Genomic DNA, 18799 nt, shown 5'->3' with positions numbered 1-18799 from the left:
ACCTCAACCCTCTCCAAGCAGGCTTTCTCTTTCCCCTGTGTATCTTCCACTATTACCTAAAAAATAATATTGAAGGAACAATCCTTGTGACTGAAGGGAGAGAACCTGAGAGGGCCTTTTTTAGTTTGCAGTGGAAGATGGAGACAGGACCTTTCAGAGACAGGACCCTGATTCTGCAGCTCCACATAGAGAAATGGCTATTTCAGGACACTTTATCCCAAGTAAAAGGATGGAGATGCAGAAACAGGTCAGAGAAGGAACTGTTTCATGGTAGGTCTAGATCTTTCATCACCCTCAAATCACCTCAAGCCAATAGCTACCTACCTCATAAAGTCCCTGCTGGAAATGTTTTGCAAAGTGTTTATTAGACTTTCCCTAAATATGCAGTCATTCAGTGCAATTGTTTACCCAAACACTGAGGCTTATTAAAGGTTCCTAAATCCAAGGGCAGAGAAAACCAAACATCTTATCCAAGACACTATCTCATGCCAGGTGGCCACTGGCCTGGCTGACATTTCATCTACATGCCATACTGCCTCACAGCTTGGCCACACAACTAGGAAAATTAATTGTCTGGCCTTCACTCCCCACGTCTGATGGCTGAAATGATGCTGTTTGGCTGAGAGATGCCCATTTTTATTCCTCATCTAAACACAGTGTCTAGAGAAAGAAATTAGTCCAAGGTAATGGAACTGAAAAGCTTGGCCAAAGAGAACCCCATCAAGAGGAATGGAAAAGAAATAAACAGGAAGGAATAATGTGCCCTGTCATCAGACAGAGGGGGGAGACGGGCACACAGTGCCTTACTATCTGTATAAGAGCAAAGGCACACAAGAAGGTGACCAAGAATGAGTCATTTCAACTAGAAGAATCTTGAGTTCAAGTCCTAAATACAATTCTTCCAGAATGTAAAGTTGTGGGGTTGTCTAATGCACAATTTTTTAAAGAAATCTCTTTTTAAAAAATATTTCCAGGAATTCCCATTGTGGCTCAGCAGTAACAAACCCGACTAGTATCCATGAGGACGTGGGTTTGATCCTTGGCCTTGCTCAGTGGGTTAAGGATCTGGCGTTGTAATGAGCTGTGGTGCAGGTCACAGACATGTCTTGGATCTGGCATTGTTGTGGCTGTGGCATACATAGGTCAGCAGCTGCCTTTCGACCCCTAATCTGGGAACTTCCATATGCCATAGTTGCAGTGAAAGGAAGGAAGGAAGGGGAAAATAAAATAAAATTAAATTAAATTAAAATAAAATAAAATAGTAAAGTAAAGTAAAATAAAATAATAAAATAAAAATACTTCCAACATTTTCACTGAATGTCCTTTTGCCTTCTAGACTTGGTACCTCATATTATCTATGCTTAACTGTTCAAAATTTTTCAATTTAAAAAAAAATAACAAATTATAAAATGAAATTAATATTCCCTCAAGAAAAGCAACACACTGTATACAGTTTCTCAAAGATGCTCATTTCTCCAAACATTGTCAAGTTAAAACCATGCCATCAAACACATTCTTTCTTGGCTATGAAGCAAAACTTGAAAATGGCATTTGTTAGCAAATGGCAGACGTGTATAAAATTTTGTTTCAAAAAATGATTCATCTGTCTTTCTGTGACCTTTTCACAGAGGTTTCTAATGAAATGACCAAGTTACCACTCCCTGAACCAAGTAGATGGAGAGCTTGAATCCTAAACCTACTTTTAACCAGTGTTTTGAATATGGGAAATTTACAAACTCAGCAAACTACCTTGTATATAAAAAAAAAAAAAAAAAGAAGAAGAAGAAGAAGAAAAATAGACCAAAAAAAAGTCACCTACCTCTGAAATAAACTCCTCTACAAGGCGCTGGTGGTAGAAGCTGGAGGAATCCTGTAGTTCTTCATTGTATTGCTCTCCCAAAAGGTGGATACTGAATTCTGCAACCTGTTCAGCGGCTGGTTTTGTGGATTCTTCCATCACATTCTCAATTTCATTGCTTATCTGGATTTTTAGAGAAAGCAAAATGAATGTCAATGTTTACTCATTCAATCAACAAATATTTATTAATCATCTATTATATGCCAGACACTTTGCCAAAGGCAACTTCTGTTAATAACTATTCATACAATATTTGACTTTGGAATTAACTGACAGACCTTGAGACATATGTAAAATTACCATGTACTTGCACATTCCTTTGAATACACAACGAATGGTACAGGGGAATAAAGAAAATTTTCCACGGATAACCACCACCAAAGTTGATCATCTATGAGTGGAAAAAGAGTTGAAATTATCCATCACTAGTTATTAGAGAAATGCAAATGAAAACCACAATGTGGTATCACCTCACACCTGTCAGAATGGTCATCATTAAAAAGTCTATAAATAACAAATGCTAGAGAGGATGCAGAGAAAAAGGAACCTTCATTCACTGGTGGGAATGTAAATGAGTGAAGCTGCTAAGAAAAACACTAAGGAGGTTCCTTTAAAACAAAAAAACTAAAAATAGAACTGCCATATGACCCAGATATCCCACTCCTGCATAAATATCCAGAAAAAAAAGAAAACACTAATCCAAAAAGATATGCACCTCAATGTTCAGAGCATTACTACTTAGAATAGCCAAGATGCGGAAGCAACCCAAGTACACATCAACAGATGATGGGATTAAGAAGATGTGGGGATACACACACATACACACATACATACACACAAAGGAATATTACTCAGCCATAAAAAAGAATAAAATACTACCATTTGCAACAACATAGATGGACCCAGAGAATGCTTATTAAAATAAGTCAGAAAGAGAAAGACAAATACTATATATATCACTTATCATATAGTGGAAACTAAAAAATAATAAAATGTGGAAACTAAAAAATAATAAAAATGAATGTATATACAAAACAGACATAGACCCGCAGATATAGAAAACAAACTTGTGGTTACCAAAGGGTAAAGTAAAGAGCGAAGGGACAAATTAAGAATATCAGATTAACAAATACAAACTGCTATATAGAAAAATGGATATGCAACAACAAGTAATCCTTACAAGCAATAATTACAGGGAATTATACCCATTAGCTTATAAAATCTATAATGGAATATAATCTGCAAAAACGCTGTACACTTGAAATTAACACAATACTATAAAGCAAATATACTTCAAAGTTTAATTTTTTTAAATTTTTTAATAAATAAATAAAACAAAAGGAAAAACATTTTAAAGAAGAAAAAAAGTTGAAATTATCATCTAAAAAGTGCCTAGATGAGTAGTTCTCAAAGCTTTTTGGTGTCATTACCCCTTTAGAATTTTAAAATTCTTTGAAGAACCCAAAAACGTTTGGATTTTGTTGAGTATATCTATAGATACATACCAAACAAAAAAGCTAAAGAGACATTTTAAATCTATATTAATTCATTTTAAAATAAACATTACATATAAAAATGAATAACATATATTCTGCAAAATAAAAAAAATTAGTGAGAAGAGTAAAGTCTATATTTTTACAAATTCTTTAATGTCTGTTTTAACAGAAGATGGATAAACTCTAATAACTGTTTCTGCATCAATCTGTTTGTTTTAGTTGAAGTATATGAAGAAAATCCAGCCACACAGACATGTATTGGTAAGGAAGGAATACATTTATTTTTTTTTTAAGTCTTTTTTTTTTTTGCCTTTTTTCTAGGGCCGCTCCTGTGGCATACGGAGGTTCCCAGGCCAGGGGTCTAATCAGAGCTGTAGCCGCTAGCCTATGCCAGCGGCCACAGCAACACGGGATCTGAGCCGTATCTGCGACCCACACCACAGCTCACTGGCAACGCCCGATCCTTAACCCACTGAGCAAGGCCAGGGATTGAATCCGCTACCTCATGGTTCCTAGTCAGATTCGTTAACCACTGAACCGCAACAGGAACTCCAGGAAGGAATACATTAATACCCTTTTCAGATAATCATGGACATTCTTTTCAGATACTATGTCAAACTCAACAAGTGGAAGTTTTTTAAAGGTCAATTGCCATGTGAAATTTGAAACCACATTAACAAACTTTTTGCACTCTACAACATCTAAAGCCAGATCTTCCACTGGCCAAAGCTGGAATAATTTTAGCAACAAAATAAATAATGAATTATAGTCCAAATAATAAAAGAAATATCCATGAGTCTGTACTGATACAAATAAATAATTTAATAAATAAATGAGAGAGAAGTGACAGTAGTTTCTCACAGAAGAATTCCAATTAATAAATGTAAAATGAATGAAGGAAATAGAATAATACTACTAGAACCCAAGAGCAATAATTTTTGCATGCAAGATACTTGTGCCTATCTAATTCAAGTCCCTTCACTTCAATACATAAGAAAAACAAAGACTGAGATGGAAAAGCAGCTAGCCTAAGGGCTCATAGCAAGCCATTGGCAGAATCAGAAAGATTTTTGACTTTTTTCACTACCATTTTTCTGCCCTGATGGATCATATAACCAAAGACTTCCAAAATTTCACTAAGGTAAGAACCTCAAGGATTCCACCATCCCTTCTGATGCTTGAATTCTCTCTACAGTATCCCCAACAAATATCTGTACATCCTCAGTTTAAATGGCTCTGATGAGAAAGTCTTGGAAAGACCTGCATCTCCAAAAAAGCTCTCAAGGGTTGTAAAGCTCTCCTTAATATTAAACCCCAATATATTTCCCTATAAATTCCCACTGATCCCAATTCTATAATCTGGAATACATATAAAAGCTGTAGTCCCCAGAGAGCTCTTCAAATAGGTAAGGCAGCTATCATTTTTTCATAACTTTTCACTAGTTCCTCTCCTCAAGACACTTCTAAGGCTTTTCATGTCTCCTGTAGAATGTGGTACACACAAGTGAGGTCTGATCAATTAAAATATGCTAGGATTAATTATCACTTCCCTTCTAGTAGATTCTAATTTCTATTAATTCAACCTGAAATTACACTTTCTTTTACTATTCCTCCCTCCAGTAATTGCATCATAGTGCTGATTCATATTGAAACAAACGAAAATCCTTAGTCTTAAGTAATTCTGTACAAGGCATTGCATTTTTCCATATTAAATTTACTCTCACTAAATATGAACAGAAACTTCCATTTCTAGTATTAGTATAGGAAAAATATCCTTAGTAATCTTACTGCTACAGAATCCCTAAAATGCTAAATAAACATTTTAATGTTTTTAATGCATAGCTGGTTTGTAAGAAAATAAAGAAAACCCCAAGGGGTCAAAAGAGATAGGTTAGAAAAACCTGGAGAGGTGATTCAGTGTTCTGCATGTATATAGTGTATCTGTTGATCTAGGCTTTATTTTTAAATACCACAAAAGGATAGGATACAAAGTGACAGGTCTGCACATGTTGGAAAGTCAGATCAAAAACTCCCACATAAAGCAAGAATTCTAAAAACTCAACAGACAGTTTGAACAATAAATTAGACTAAATTAAAGAAAGAATAAGTGAACTGTAAGATATTTTTTTAATACAACACAGAGACAAATAAATGAAAGTTATTAAAGAGTTAGCAGACAGAAGGGATAAAATGAGGAGGTCAAACATATTCATATGAGATAACAGCTGGGAATTCTATACCCATTTTTGTGAAACTGTAATATCCTAAATACCACAATGTATGCTACCACATTACAGTTATAGTTAGGGTAGGATATGACACAGTATTTGGGATACTATATCCACAGGCATGCCTTGTTTTATTGTGCTTTGCTTTATTGCACTTTGCATATACTGCATTTTTTATAAATTGACAGTTTATGGCAAATAAACAAATCCATCAGTGCCATTTTTCCAAAAGTACATGTGCTCACTTTATGTCCCTGTGTCACAGTTTCATGAGTCTCACAATGTTTCACACTTTTTCATTATTATTATATTTGTTATAGTGATCTGTGATCACTGGTCTTTGATGTTACTTCTAGACTTGTAGAAGTAACATCAAAAGTAAAAATACAAAATAATTTTATTATTTATTTAAGGTATGTACATTTTATAGACATAATGCTATTGCACTGTGTAGTCAACAGACTACATTATTGTGTAACCATAACTTTTATATGCACTAGGAAACCAAAAAGTTCATGTGACTTGCTTTATTGCACTTTATTATGGTGATCTGGAACTAAAGCCACAATATCTCTGAGATATGCCTGTGGTATTATAGTATACTATGCTGTAGCATATTTATAGTAGTACATTTTATATAGTATTTGGAATTCTGCAATTTCACAAAAATGGGCATAGGAGTGCATGTATATTTATTTATAGTAATACCAGAAGCATATATTTCGGGTAGAAAATTACTCCAGAAGAGAACTCTAAAATGCAAAAAAGAATTTTACGAAAATAAAAAGATAAATATCTGGGTAGATATAAAACAAACTTTAATAGTATAAAACAAACAATACAGTCTAATTTGTGGGATTAAAAAGAGAGAGAACTAAAAGAGAGAAATAACAAAAATACTGAAAAACAGCACATAAAAAAGCAGAATGATTATTTAAATTATTCTAATGTTCTAATGTTCCTGCTTTACTCAAGATAAGGATAAAGATTCTGAAAAACTTAAATTTTTGCCAGATTAAATACACATATTAACATATAGGGCAAATATTAACAAAACAAATAAAATATATAATCGGTATTTGGAAAGTATATAAAACAGTATTTGGAAAATGTATTGGGAAAAAAGCTGAACTGTAAAACTGTATGCTAGGCTTCACTTTGCACTAGAGGTACAGGCAATTTAACTCCTGTTACACATCTTTATACTGTTATGCTTTCCTACTAGCTCTACAAGTTAGTTTCAAATCACCCTCTCTGCTTTGGAATGTTCCAACTGATTACACACAATCTCTTCATTTCTATTACAGTGAATTCTATCTCATTCTGTAAATGTTTCCAGACCTAAATCATAACTATTCTGCCTCAAGTTCAGAACTACAGTATGACTTTTTATTCAAATTTTTATCAAATGCCAATATTCTCTAGTACCACCTAATTTGGACATAGTTGTACAAAGGGTAAAAGCATCGATTCAGGCATCTACTCAAGGATCCCAAACTATCACCGGCCTTGTTCAGGGACAGGGAAAGCAGTGGGGCTGAGGGAGGTGACTTAACCTGACTTCACAAAAGTTAAAATATCCAAGTTGGTAAGAGAAAGTGCAAGGTAACAAAACTGTACCACTCTAGTGAATATGTTCAGAGTATAACCTGTACTAAATAACTTAGGATTTATGCATATTTAATAAAATGTTTCTATCTTCGTGGAAGCATATACTTACTTTTTAAATTTGAATGCGCTAGAGAGCCAACTTAATGTTGTTTAGTGGACAGATTACTACTAATAATGATGTATTTTAAAAGCATGGTATTCCTTTATTTTTTAATACATAAAATCTATATCCTTTTCCTCTGTAGATGACTAAGTGCTGATTTACTAAGGAATAGAAGAACAGAGGCAAAAACCCTCACAGTAAATTATGTACACAGCCCACAAAAGACAGTAGGCTTATCATGATGATGGTTCCCTAGGCTCAAGTTATTTCATTTACAATTCAAAGCCAGCCCTCTCCAAAAGCAGATTTACTTGGCTCTCCAAGGACTCGCAGATTCTTTTTAAGGTGCTGGTTTTAGAAATTTACAACATTTCCATTAAGGAAACCACCTGAAATTTTATGTACTCTGGCAATGGACTATTAATCTCTCTTAATCCCTGTTCTCCACAGTAAAAAAGAAACAACAAAACAGAACATCACTCACACTCTCTTCTGGCCTCTCCAAGCTGCTCTCTGAGATAGCATCAAAGGAGGTCACCACTGGATTTGGAACACTGAGCCCAGCACCTATGTAGAAAAACAAAAATGTATATGAATTCACTCCCTGATTAAATCAGATTTCCTATCAGGAAACAAGAAACTGATTTCAAAGCCATTCCTATAAGTCAAATGTGTTTTTCAGTCTAGAAATTCTGTGCATTCTAACCTCAAGACACATTTATCTAGAGTCTCCCCAGCACAAGATATAAATTTGACTCATTCGATCATCCAACAAGTATTTACTAATACCTACTGTATGTCAGGCTCTACAGCAAGCCTCCAGGGATACAAAATTCCTATCCTTAAGGAGCTATCTAGTAAAACACTCTCAGAGAGGGGAAGTAGGTAAAGGTTGGAATCAGCCATAAATTACAATTGTCAAAGCTGAGGGTCTCATTGTGCTATTTCTGTATATGTTTGTAATTTCCAATAAAGAAGAGGTTTTAAAATAAAAAGTAAAAATAGGAGTTCCAGTCGTGGCGCAGTGGTTGACGAATCCGACTAGGAACCATGGGGTTGCGGGTTCAATCCCTGGCCTTGCTCAGTGGGTTAACGATCCGGTGTTGCCGTGAGCTGTGGTGTAGGTTGCAGACGTGGCTCGGATACTGCGTTGCTGTGGCTCTGGTGTAGGCCAGCAGCTTCAGCTCCGATTGGACCCCTAGCCTGGGAACTTCCATATGCCGCGGGAGCGGCTCAAGAAATGGCAAAAAGACAAAAAAAAATAAAAAATAAAAATAAAGAAACTAGGAGTTCCCATCATGGCTCAGTAGAAATGAATCTGACTAGTTTCCATAAAGAAGCAGGTTCGATCTCTGGCCTTGCTTAGTGGGTTAAGGATCTGGAGTTGCCCTGAGCTGTGGTATAGGTCGAAGGCGCGGCTCAGATCTGGCGTTGCTATGGCTGTGGCCTAGACCAGTAGGTACAGCTCTGATTCAACCCCTAGCCTGGGAACTTCCATATGCTGGGGTGTGGCCCTAAAAAGGAAAAAAAGAAAAAAAAAAAGAAAAGAAAGAAAGCAACTACCAATGTATAGGAAATCAGAGGTCAAGGAAACATGTTAACGTATGCCACATAATGCAATCAGAAAAATCCTGACTCTGGGAAACTACAAAAGACAAATGGGGGATCTAGAAAGCGTCTACCTTTTGACACAAGCAGTGATTAAAGGGTATTTGCCTTGTAACAATTCTTTAGGTTGTACATTCGTTTTAAGCAGTTTTCAGATTTTATATCATACTTAATAACTAAAATTCTTAAGTACACACACCATGTCATAAAATAAGAGAAAAAATAATTACTTTTTCTTGAGACTTTTTTTTTTTTTTTGTCTTTTTGCCTTTTCTATGGCTGCACCCATGGCATATGGAGGTTCCCAGGCTAGGGGTCTAATCAGAGCTGTAGTCGCCTGCCTATGCCAGAGCCACAGCAGTGAAGCATCTGAGCTGCTTCTGTGACCCACAGCACAGCTCACAGCAACGCTGGATCCTTAACCCATTGAGCAAGGCCAGGGATCGAACCCACAACCTCATGGTTCCTAGTCGGATTCGTTAACCACTGCGCCACGACGGGAACTCCAACACACAGTATTTTTTAAATGTGAGCTTAAAAAGGGCACTTGCGGAGTTCCCGTCGTGGCGCAGTGGTTAACGAATCCGACTAGGAACCATGAGGTTGCGGTTTCGGTCCCTGCCCTTGCTCAGTGGGTTAACGATCCAGCGTTGCTGTGAGCTGTGGTGTAGGTTGCAGACGCGGCTCGGATCCTGCGTTGCTGTGGCTCTGGCGTAGGCCGGTGGCTACAGCTCGGATTAGACCCCTAGCCTGGGAAACTCCATATGCTGCAGGAGCGGCTCAAGAAAAGGCAAAAAACAGAAAAAAAAAAAAAATGAACTTGCTTACAATTAAATAATAAGTAATTTTAAAGGAAAAATGAATAAAGGAACAATAGCATACCTGCCAATGTTGAGGTATCACCAGCAGGAACTGGAGATGACAGTTCAGGGCTAGGGAAAAAAAAATGTTTAGAGTTAATAAAACTATAGAAATGTGAGGGCTTATTTTGGGGTTTATTTTCCAAAAAGGAATTCACTAGATCTCCAAACAAGGATTCTCAAACCAAAGTACTGAGTAGCAAAATTTGTTTTTAGAAAATAGACTTGGAGGTGTTCCCATTGTGGCTCAGCAGTTAACGAACCCGACTAGGATCCATGAGGACGCAGGTTCAATCCCTGGCCTTGCTCAGTGGGTTAAGGACCTGGAACTGTGGTGAGCTGTGGTGTAGGTTGCAGACGTGGCTAGGATCCTGCATTGCTGTGGCTATGGTGTAGGCCAGTGGCTACAGTTCCTATTCAACCCCTAGCCTCCTGGGAACCTCCATATGCCTCAGGCGCAGCCCCAAAAAGACCACAAAAAAAAAAAAAAAAGACTTAGAATTCCTGTTGTGGCTCAGCAGCTTAAGAATCTGACTAATATTCATAAGAATGCATGTTCAATCCCTGGCCTTACCATGAGCTGTAGTATAGGTCACAGATGCAGCTTGGATTCAACCCCTAGCCTGGGAACCTCCATAAGCCACGGTGTGGTCCTAAAAAGCATAAAAAAAAAAATTAAAGATAAATTATAGTAATTGAAAACACCAACTTTATACAAGGACACTTTCAAAGGTGATTTAACCACAGTTGAAATGCCTCCTTCTCAGACCTGCAAATGTCCAGTGCATCCCATCTTCACTTTAGAACCACTCCTTTAGATTGTTCTGCTGCTCTAAACTGGATCATGGATTGGGGATTGGGGGAGACTCAAAGCCACCAGATGAACATAGTACACATTTTGAAGCATCAATGTTTTTTGTTTGTTTGTTTTTGTCTTTTTAGGGCTGCACCCTCAGCATATGGAGGTTCCCAGGCTAGGGGTCTAATCGGAGCTAGATCTGATTAGATCTAGCTGCCAGCCTACACCACAGCCAGATCTGAGCTATGTCTGTGACCTACACCACAGCTCTCGGCAACGATGGATCCTTAACCCACTGAGCGAGGCCAGGGATCAAACCCAAAGCCTTATGGTTCCTAGTCAGATTTGTTTCCGCTGAGCCATGACGGGAACTCCTGAAGCATCAATTTTTTACTTTAAACATAGGCAGGGAGCTAAGTAAGAAATGATATGGAATTTAAAACATTTAACATTAAAACAAGTGTGGCCATATTATAGGGTAGAATATAAAGTTTAAATAAATATTAAGATAAAATATGATAATTCAAAGACATTTCATGACTAGAACTGGAGTGGGGGAGTCAACTAGCCTTAAACACCTAGGCTTTGGTAGAAAATTTGAGAGAAACAAAGGTGTAAAAAAAATCTCTCACCATAAAGATTCTTCTGGTTTTTAAAAATACTATCTAGGCGTTCCTGTTGTGGCTCAGTGGTTAACAAATCCAACTAGGAACCATGAGGTTGCTCTGGTGTAGGCCAGCATCTACAGCTCTGATTAGACCCCTAGCCTGGGGACCTCCATATGCCACAGGAGCGGCCCTAGAAAAGGCAAAAAGACAAATAAAAAAAAGCTCTCTTGAAAGAATAACATATTAAACCAGTGCACCAAACCTATCACCATTGGTTATTTATGGTGCACTTGTAGGAAATTGCTTGCTAAGTGAGCTGTCATGCAAAAGCACCTAAAGGAATATGACTTCTGGATAAGTCATTATGATGACTGATGAGTAGAGGAAGATCTAGGTGATATGAAAGTATCAGAGGCTTCTCGAGTTGCAGGAGATAGAGCTTTAAAAAATGGAATTTGGATAATAACATAATCAGGCTTGAATAGGGTTTATCAATTGCCCACAAGGCAGAATCCTTTCCCCAAACTTTCATTTTTTGATGAAAACCAAGGTTCAAATGGCTAAAGCAATTTTTCCAGGGTCACAAAATGACTTAATATGGCCTAAGGCCATACCTAAAATTTCTAACTATACTCAGTTCCCTTTTCAATAATAATAACAGCAAGGACGACTATAACTAAATTTATCACATGTCAAACATTGCTAAGTGCTTTATCTCGGTCAACTCGCTTAATTCTGCATTCAGTCTTAAGAGGAAGACACTATTATCCCCATTTATATGTATGAGGAAACTAATGCTAGAAGAGATTACAAATTTGCTCAAGGTTACACAGCTAACCAATGACAGAGCTGTGATGTAAAATAGTCCCTTTGATTCCAGAAACTTCACTCTTTCCCACCTTAATTCCACACAACACAGGCTTTATATGATCCATTTTCTCTAGAAGATCAACCAAGATGGTTTTATCTGGTCTTAATGATCATGACCTACATAAACTAAATGACCTAAAAGTCAGAGTGCTAGGGAACCCAGGAGTTTCCGTTGTGGCCCAGTAGTAACCAACCCAACTACTTTCCATGAGGATGTGGGTTAGATCCCTGGCCTCATTCAGTGGATTAAGGATTCAGCGTTGTCATGAGCTGTGGTGTAGGTTGCAGTCACAGCTTGGATCTAGCATTGCTGTGGCTGTGGTATAGGCCAGCAGCTCCAGCTCCAATCTGACCCCTAGCCTGGGGACTTCCATTTGCCACACGTGCAGCCCTAAAATTTTTTTTTTTTTTTAAAGTGTGTAGGGACCCAGAAAGAAGAAGAGAAACCCAGTCAAAATTGGAGAGCTATGAAGAACAAAGAGGTCAAAGTAAAACAAAGCACAATACAAAGTAAATAGAATAGGAAGTTAGGATGACATGACAGAGAAACCAGACCTCACCTGGGTCACATTGTCCCCCACATCAAATTCAAGGTTAAGCTAATTGTCTCAGTAAGCATTCAGAATGGGGAAGTTTGCTTACTTCGGTAGAACTAGATTTCACTTACTGAATTCAAAACATTATTATAATGATGGTTAAGTAGGCAACTCTCAGTAACTCAAATCATTTGTCTAACACTCCAACACTTAATCCTTCATTCTCCCACACACCTGGACAGTAACAAGAGTCCTTTCAATATTCTCATTAGGGATGCCCCCTGCAGAGATGCCCTAAAATGTCACTTACAACAGAACTAGAACACAGAGCTGTACTGAGTTTGGAGACAGAGCCACTACTTAATTTCTAGGCCAAACCACGAATTTGAGGCTGGTCAACTAAGATCTTTTGCTTAATATCAGTGGTAAACAACCCCCTACCATCTCATTTCCTCAGCTTATCCAGCACATAATTTATTCCTCACAGTTACTGCCTAATCATGTCAGTGGGATTCAGATGGAGTTGTGTCAAAAGATATCATAGCCACATGGAACATATGTTCACAAATATAGTGAAACAAGCCAACAATCATTTCATATCTAGATTACTACTCTCTTTTACAATTTTCTATACTTTGTTTTGCTCTAGCATCTTTTAACTATAAATCCACATGTGACAGCAAAGGAACTCAAGGTAAAGAGTTAGGAATCCCAGGTGCTAGTCCCAGATATAACACAAACTTTATGTATAACTTGGGAAAATATCTCAGTTGCTCTAGGCCTCAAGAACTAATCTCTAAAATAGGAACACCTCCTGCCCTACCTACTTCACAGAGGTGTTGGTGAAAACTAAATAAAATATTATATGAAGCATTATGAAAAGCATGAAATGCTATACAAATATAAAAGAGGAGTTAATGGAGCATGCGTCATCCCAAACAGAATAAAGTATATACTACAAAAGAGCATTTGGCTTTGTGATCATGATAAGCATCCTCAACTATGAATCTAAGTTAACTGAGACACCAAGAAAAAAAATTCCAAAGATCAAACCTTACACTGAAAATAGCACCAGAGACCTGATGCCAAACTTGGGTGGTTGAACAGAAAAACTCAGTTACTCATCTAACAAATGCTTAGTGAGCACATATCCTAGGCTGGGCTTTGTATTGGTTACTGAAGATACAACAGTAAGATGAGAGGGCAGAAGTTAAGGGGTGAAATGGCAGGAAGTTAAGCTATGTGGAGATGCTTTCAAGAAGTCTGGCTGTAATGGAGACAAGTGCTGGAGGAAGGCCTTTTGTAAAATAGGTAACTTTGGGAGATTGAGCAGGTTTAAATGCCAAGGAGGAGTTAGTAATGGGAGAAAGTGAAGACTCAGGAAAGAGTGAGAAAAACTATGAAAGTTGTCTAAGAGATAAGATGGGATGTGAGGTACTGATGCTTTTTTTAAAACAGACTTTCCAGGAGTTCCCACTGTGGCGCAGCAGGCTCAGTGGTGTCTCTGCAACACCAGGATGCAGGTTTGATCCCTGGCCTGGCACAGTGGGTTAAAGGATCTGGCATTTCCACGGCTGCAGCATGGGGTCACAACTGCAGCGGCTAACTGATCCCTGGCCTGGGAATTCCATATGCCACAGGGCGGCCAAAAGAAAGAAAAACATACTTGCAAGATGACAGTAGGGGAAAGTTAAAATGGCACACAGCTGATTATTTCATACAAGCCATATGTCAGCAGATGGGTTCGAGTCCACATAAAAGAAACAGCTTAAACTGCAAAAAGAACTGCGATAGGCAGAAGCATGGTTCCCAAAGATGTCCACATCCTAACCCCCAGAACCTGTGAATATGTTAGGTTACAGGCAAAGGGTAATTAAGCTTGCTGATCAGCCAGCCTTAGATAGGAAGTGTATCCTGGTAGAACCAATGTAGTCATAAGGACCCTTAAACATGGAAGGAAGAGGCGGAAGAGTGTTAGAGTGATGGAATGTGGAAAAGTCTCCACCAGTCACTTTGAGGAAGGAAGGGGGTCATAAGCCAACCAATATGAGCAGCCTCTTGAAGCTGGAAAAGGCAAGAAAACAGATTCTCCCCTAGAGCCTCCATAAAGGTAACACAGACCTGCTAACACCTTGAGACCCATGTGAAACTTTTGAACTGCAGAACTGTAAGATAAATTTTTGTTTGTTTGGGGGTTTTTTGGCCACACTCATGGAAGTTCCAGAGCTGGGGATTGTATCTGAGCTGCAGCTGCAACATCCACCACAACTGCAGCAACAGTAGGTCATTAACTCACTAAACCAGACCAGAGATCGAACCCATGCCTCAGCAGCAACCCAAGCCACTACAGAGATAATGCCAGATCCTTAACCCGCTGCATCACAGCAGGAACTCCCCAAAATAAATTTAAATATAGAAAAATGATGGACAAATTAAGGGTTTTAAGGGAGCGCTCTAATATTCAAGTTAAAGAAAAAGGGACTTAGTGAATTCCTAGGCCACTCCCATGAATTTACTCCCAGTGTCAGCTAATTCCAGATCACCCTATTTCAGCAAGAACCACAGTTGATAGTTTTCATCCACCCCAATCTGTTCTGCTCTAACTTCATAAGGAGGATACAAACTTTTAAATTCTCAAAAATTTAGTTATACTTAAGTTTATATGTATTGCAATTTTATGTATGCCTTATTTTCTAAGGTTAGTGGATAGTATCTTGAATCTCCTAGGACATACAGTGCCTTACTAAAAATAAAAATATATGATACTGTAAATTCTGCTATGATGTTTATTTGTGAGTTTGTTCCAATGTTATTAATATATTAGCAAAAGTGAGAATAATACAAATTTATCTTTTACATATATACACAATTTTATGCAAGAAACAGTAGGTGAATGCAGCAAACTGCACCCACCTGAGGTGAGCCACATGGGAATACACAAACTATACTTCAGACATCTTCCAGCCACCTCAGTTCACCCCAGGTATAATGAGTGATCAATCTGCATACAGTATAAAAACTTCCCATCCCCTTTCAGGTAACCTTCATTCCATCAGTTTATAATAGCTCACCAACTACAATCTTTCCAATGCCCATTTCCCAGACTTCTTCCAGATTAAGAGCCAGATTTATTATGGTTTTTATGTACTTTTTAACTATATAAGATATGTAAGATGTGCTATCATTTGTATTAGGTACACCCATGAAGATTACTGGTGCTGGGAGGACCCACTAGATTATTTAGTCTACTTCATATGTGCTGCAATGGCAATCATAAGGAGCTCTCTGCCTCTCAGAGGTGAAGAACCCACACCCTGAATGCCACATGGCCCCACATCTAAGTAGAGGCTCAGTCCCAGGCCACAGCATGGACTCAGTGGTATTGTGAGCTGCATGAAGTCAGATCACAAGGAGTCCTACTTCCCTCCTGTGTACTCATGTTTGATTTGAAACTTTCATCTACCCACAACCACCCACATATGTACTATGCTTCTGCTTGGACTCTGCTGCCCAGGCTGGATTTCTGGACACTGACTCATCTAGTTGGATTTTCAAATTGTTGTTCCATCTAACTTGGGGCAAAATTCTGAACTCTGACCTGAACTGCATGCCCTACTGATAGTTTTCAAAATAGTCACACTCATGTCACAAAATATCAGCATAATCCAGATATTTTGAGTATGGAGGGAATTGGAAATCTTTAGTCCTTGTAGGCTCAAAATCCCTCACCTTCCATAATCTGCTTTGTCCTGCTACTGCTCAGGATCTAGAAATGACCTTAATCCTAAGCCTAAAGACCAACAGAGTCTAGATGCCTAACACAGGAGGATTCATCAAGGTTGTACTATTTCTCTGTTTCAAGATCATGATCACCATCACACAATAAAGTGTCCCACACCACCACCCATCATAAATAAACTATCCTCCACTAGGATGGACCACTTTAGATTCATATTATCATTAGTCAGTAAGCCTCAACAACCACAGACCATTTCATATTCCATTTCCAAAACTCTATTTTCTTACCCAGGAGAGAAGAACAAGTCTACCTCCTGGGAAGGTCAGCCAGTAAACAAGCACAGTGTGGATGCGGAAAGGGAAGTGGCTTCAAGGTGAGGACAGGCATTGGAGACTTACCCACAGGCCTGGTCATTGCAGGAACTGGCAAGAAAATAAGAAGAAATCATTAAATTTGGAGTAAGTCTTAGAGTAGGTATGATACGCCTCTGTTGCCAAACATGAACTTAGGGAAAAAAGACACTCACCCGCTTAGAGTTTCCTTGGCGTACGTCAGTTTCTAAGGAAAACAAAGACATAAAAATGACTGTGTGCATTAATGACAGTTATTAAGTAGTATATAAAACTTATTGCATAGAGAACACTAATTCCTAACACAGAATCTATGCTATTATTCTCTATGGTTAGACAAAGAGTTAAAGTAATGGACTAAAGATGCCAAGGACGTTTTGTGACTGGGAAAAATGTCCTGACACTCAAGTGTCCAGGATACATGCCCCAAAGTCCCTGTGCTCTCTTAATGGGAAGAGACTTTACCTGCTAATCGTTCCCAAAAGGTCTACAATTTAGAGTTTTACAATAACCTTCCATGGACTTAGATCCAAAATGTTTTTGTGGTCTAACATATTTATAGAAACTCTCATCACAGAATAATGTAATCATATGGATAAAATAACTACTAAATCTGACTCTCCAGACAAAAGGATAAATTGTATTAATAGTTGGATTATTCCTCTGGGCATTCCAAAGCAGACTGTCTCCAAATTTCCTCTAAATTACTGGTTTTATTTTGAGACCAAGATGATAAAAAGAACACTAACTTGGAATCAGAAGACCTAGTTTCAAATCCCATTTTCTCTTTCTCGGCTATGGAGGCAAATCCCAAAAATCTCTCTGGTGCTGGGTCTCAATTTCCTCATTTGTAAAATGGAGACACTATTACTCTAAATAACTCTAAAAATATTTATAAAGAACTCACTGCTCCTCTAGCTCTGCAGACTCCTAGAATAATCTCTGCCACACTTATGACTTCAATTATTACCTCAGGCTGGTGATTTCTATAGCCCTATTTATAATCCAGACCATTCTTCTTGGCTTCATACCCAAATGCCAAGCAATTCACATTTCACAGATGGCTCAGAACAACACGTTAAAAGGCAAACTCAATCTCCCCCTCAACATTCACAAGCTGCTCCTCTGCCTGAGTTCTCCGTGGAAGTCATCCAAGCTAAGAACTGGGAGGCTTCCTGGGCCATTCCTTCATCCTATCCCACTCCCACCCAATCCACCAGAGAGCCCTACTAATCTTTTCTCCTGCTCAGATACCCTAGGCCCCTTTCTCTATCTCATGGTCTAGCTGGGACCCTCATCCCCTAAGGCCTGGAGTAGTGATTGGACTCTCTGTTATAGTCTCATCCCCTCTAATCTAACACCTGATGTGTAGAAACCATAGCAGCTATTCTGTAATTCAAAACATCCAATCAGCCTCTAGGACTCACCTAATTAACAACACTTCAATGGTTTCCTATCAACTACAGAGTTATAACCAAACTATTAAGTTATCCACCTTTCCAATCTGATCTCCTGTCAATTCTGGTCTACTTTTCTGGTATATTGGCCCACATATACATATACAACTAATATACAACTAATAATAATAAAATGTAAGAAGTACAACATTAAAGAATGAATAAAGAATTAGAGAGTCCAAACAATTACGGAAGCTAAATTTGCCATGCTAGGGGTTGGTTCTTCATGAAGGAGGTCACATCTGAGCTGAGCTCACGTAGGACTTGAACAAAAGGAAGAAGGCTGTAAGAGGCCTATCGCACAGCATGAGCAATCTACCACATGCATCTCAACAGTTTCATTCTCTTGTCATGAACACATGCATGCTACATGAAAAGGGAAGAAGGGCAGGTAACTTGTCTATATGCGTGGTTATTTATCCTTCGCTAAGAATAAACTAAATAGAAAACAAGGAAGCAAATTCATTATTTAAAATATTTATGCTGGAGTTCTCTTTGCGGCCCAGTGGTTAACGAACCCGACTAGGATCCATGAGGATGGGGGTTGGATCCCCGGCCTCACTCAGTGGGTTAAGGATCCCGCATTGCTGTGAGCTGTAGTGTGGGTCAGAGACACAGCTCGGATCCTGCATTGCTGTGGCTGTGGCATAGGCTGGCAGCTGCAGCTTCAGTTGGA

At 38.4% G+C, this 18799-nt stretch overlaps 1 protein-coding gene across 5 annotated transcripts in view; it reads right to left on the bottom strand.

Moving 5' to 3' along the window:
• Nucleotides 1–18799, bottom strand: part of IMPG2 (interphotoreceptor matrix proteoglycan 2) — a 90141-nt gene that overhangs the window by 61416 nt on the left and 9926 nt on the right. For 4 of the 5 annotated variants that reach the window (XM_084991516.1, XM_084991517.1, XM_021070502.2 and 1 more), the window contains 5 exons: nt 16843–16874; nt 16715–16738; nt 9787–9836; nt 7781–7863; nt 1820–1981 (listed from right to left, as the gene is read on the bottom strand). In XM_084991516.1, coding sequence (XP_084847642.1) covers nt 1820–1981; nt 7781–7863; nt 9787–9836; nt 16715–16738; nt 16843–16874 — 351 coding nt within the window. Of the gene's footprint in view, nt 1–1819; nt 1982–7780; nt 7864–9786; nt 9837–16714; nt 16739–16842; nt 16875–18799 lie in introns of those variants that run through there. The other variant, XM_084991518.1, reaches the window with a different exon arrangement.

The sequence above is a fragment of the Sus scrofa genome, chromosome 13, assembly GCF_054392235.1.
Source record: "Sus scrofa isolate SSC_HxYL_T2T_F1_AM1 chromosome 13, Sscrofa_HxYL_maternal_Yorkshire_Landrace_v2.0, whole genome shotgun sequence".
NCBI classification, from domain to species: Eukaryota; Metazoa; Chordata; class Mammalia; order Artiodactyla; family Suidae; genus Sus; species Sus scrofa.
This window is presented reverse-complemented; position numbering and strand designations above follow the sequence as displayed.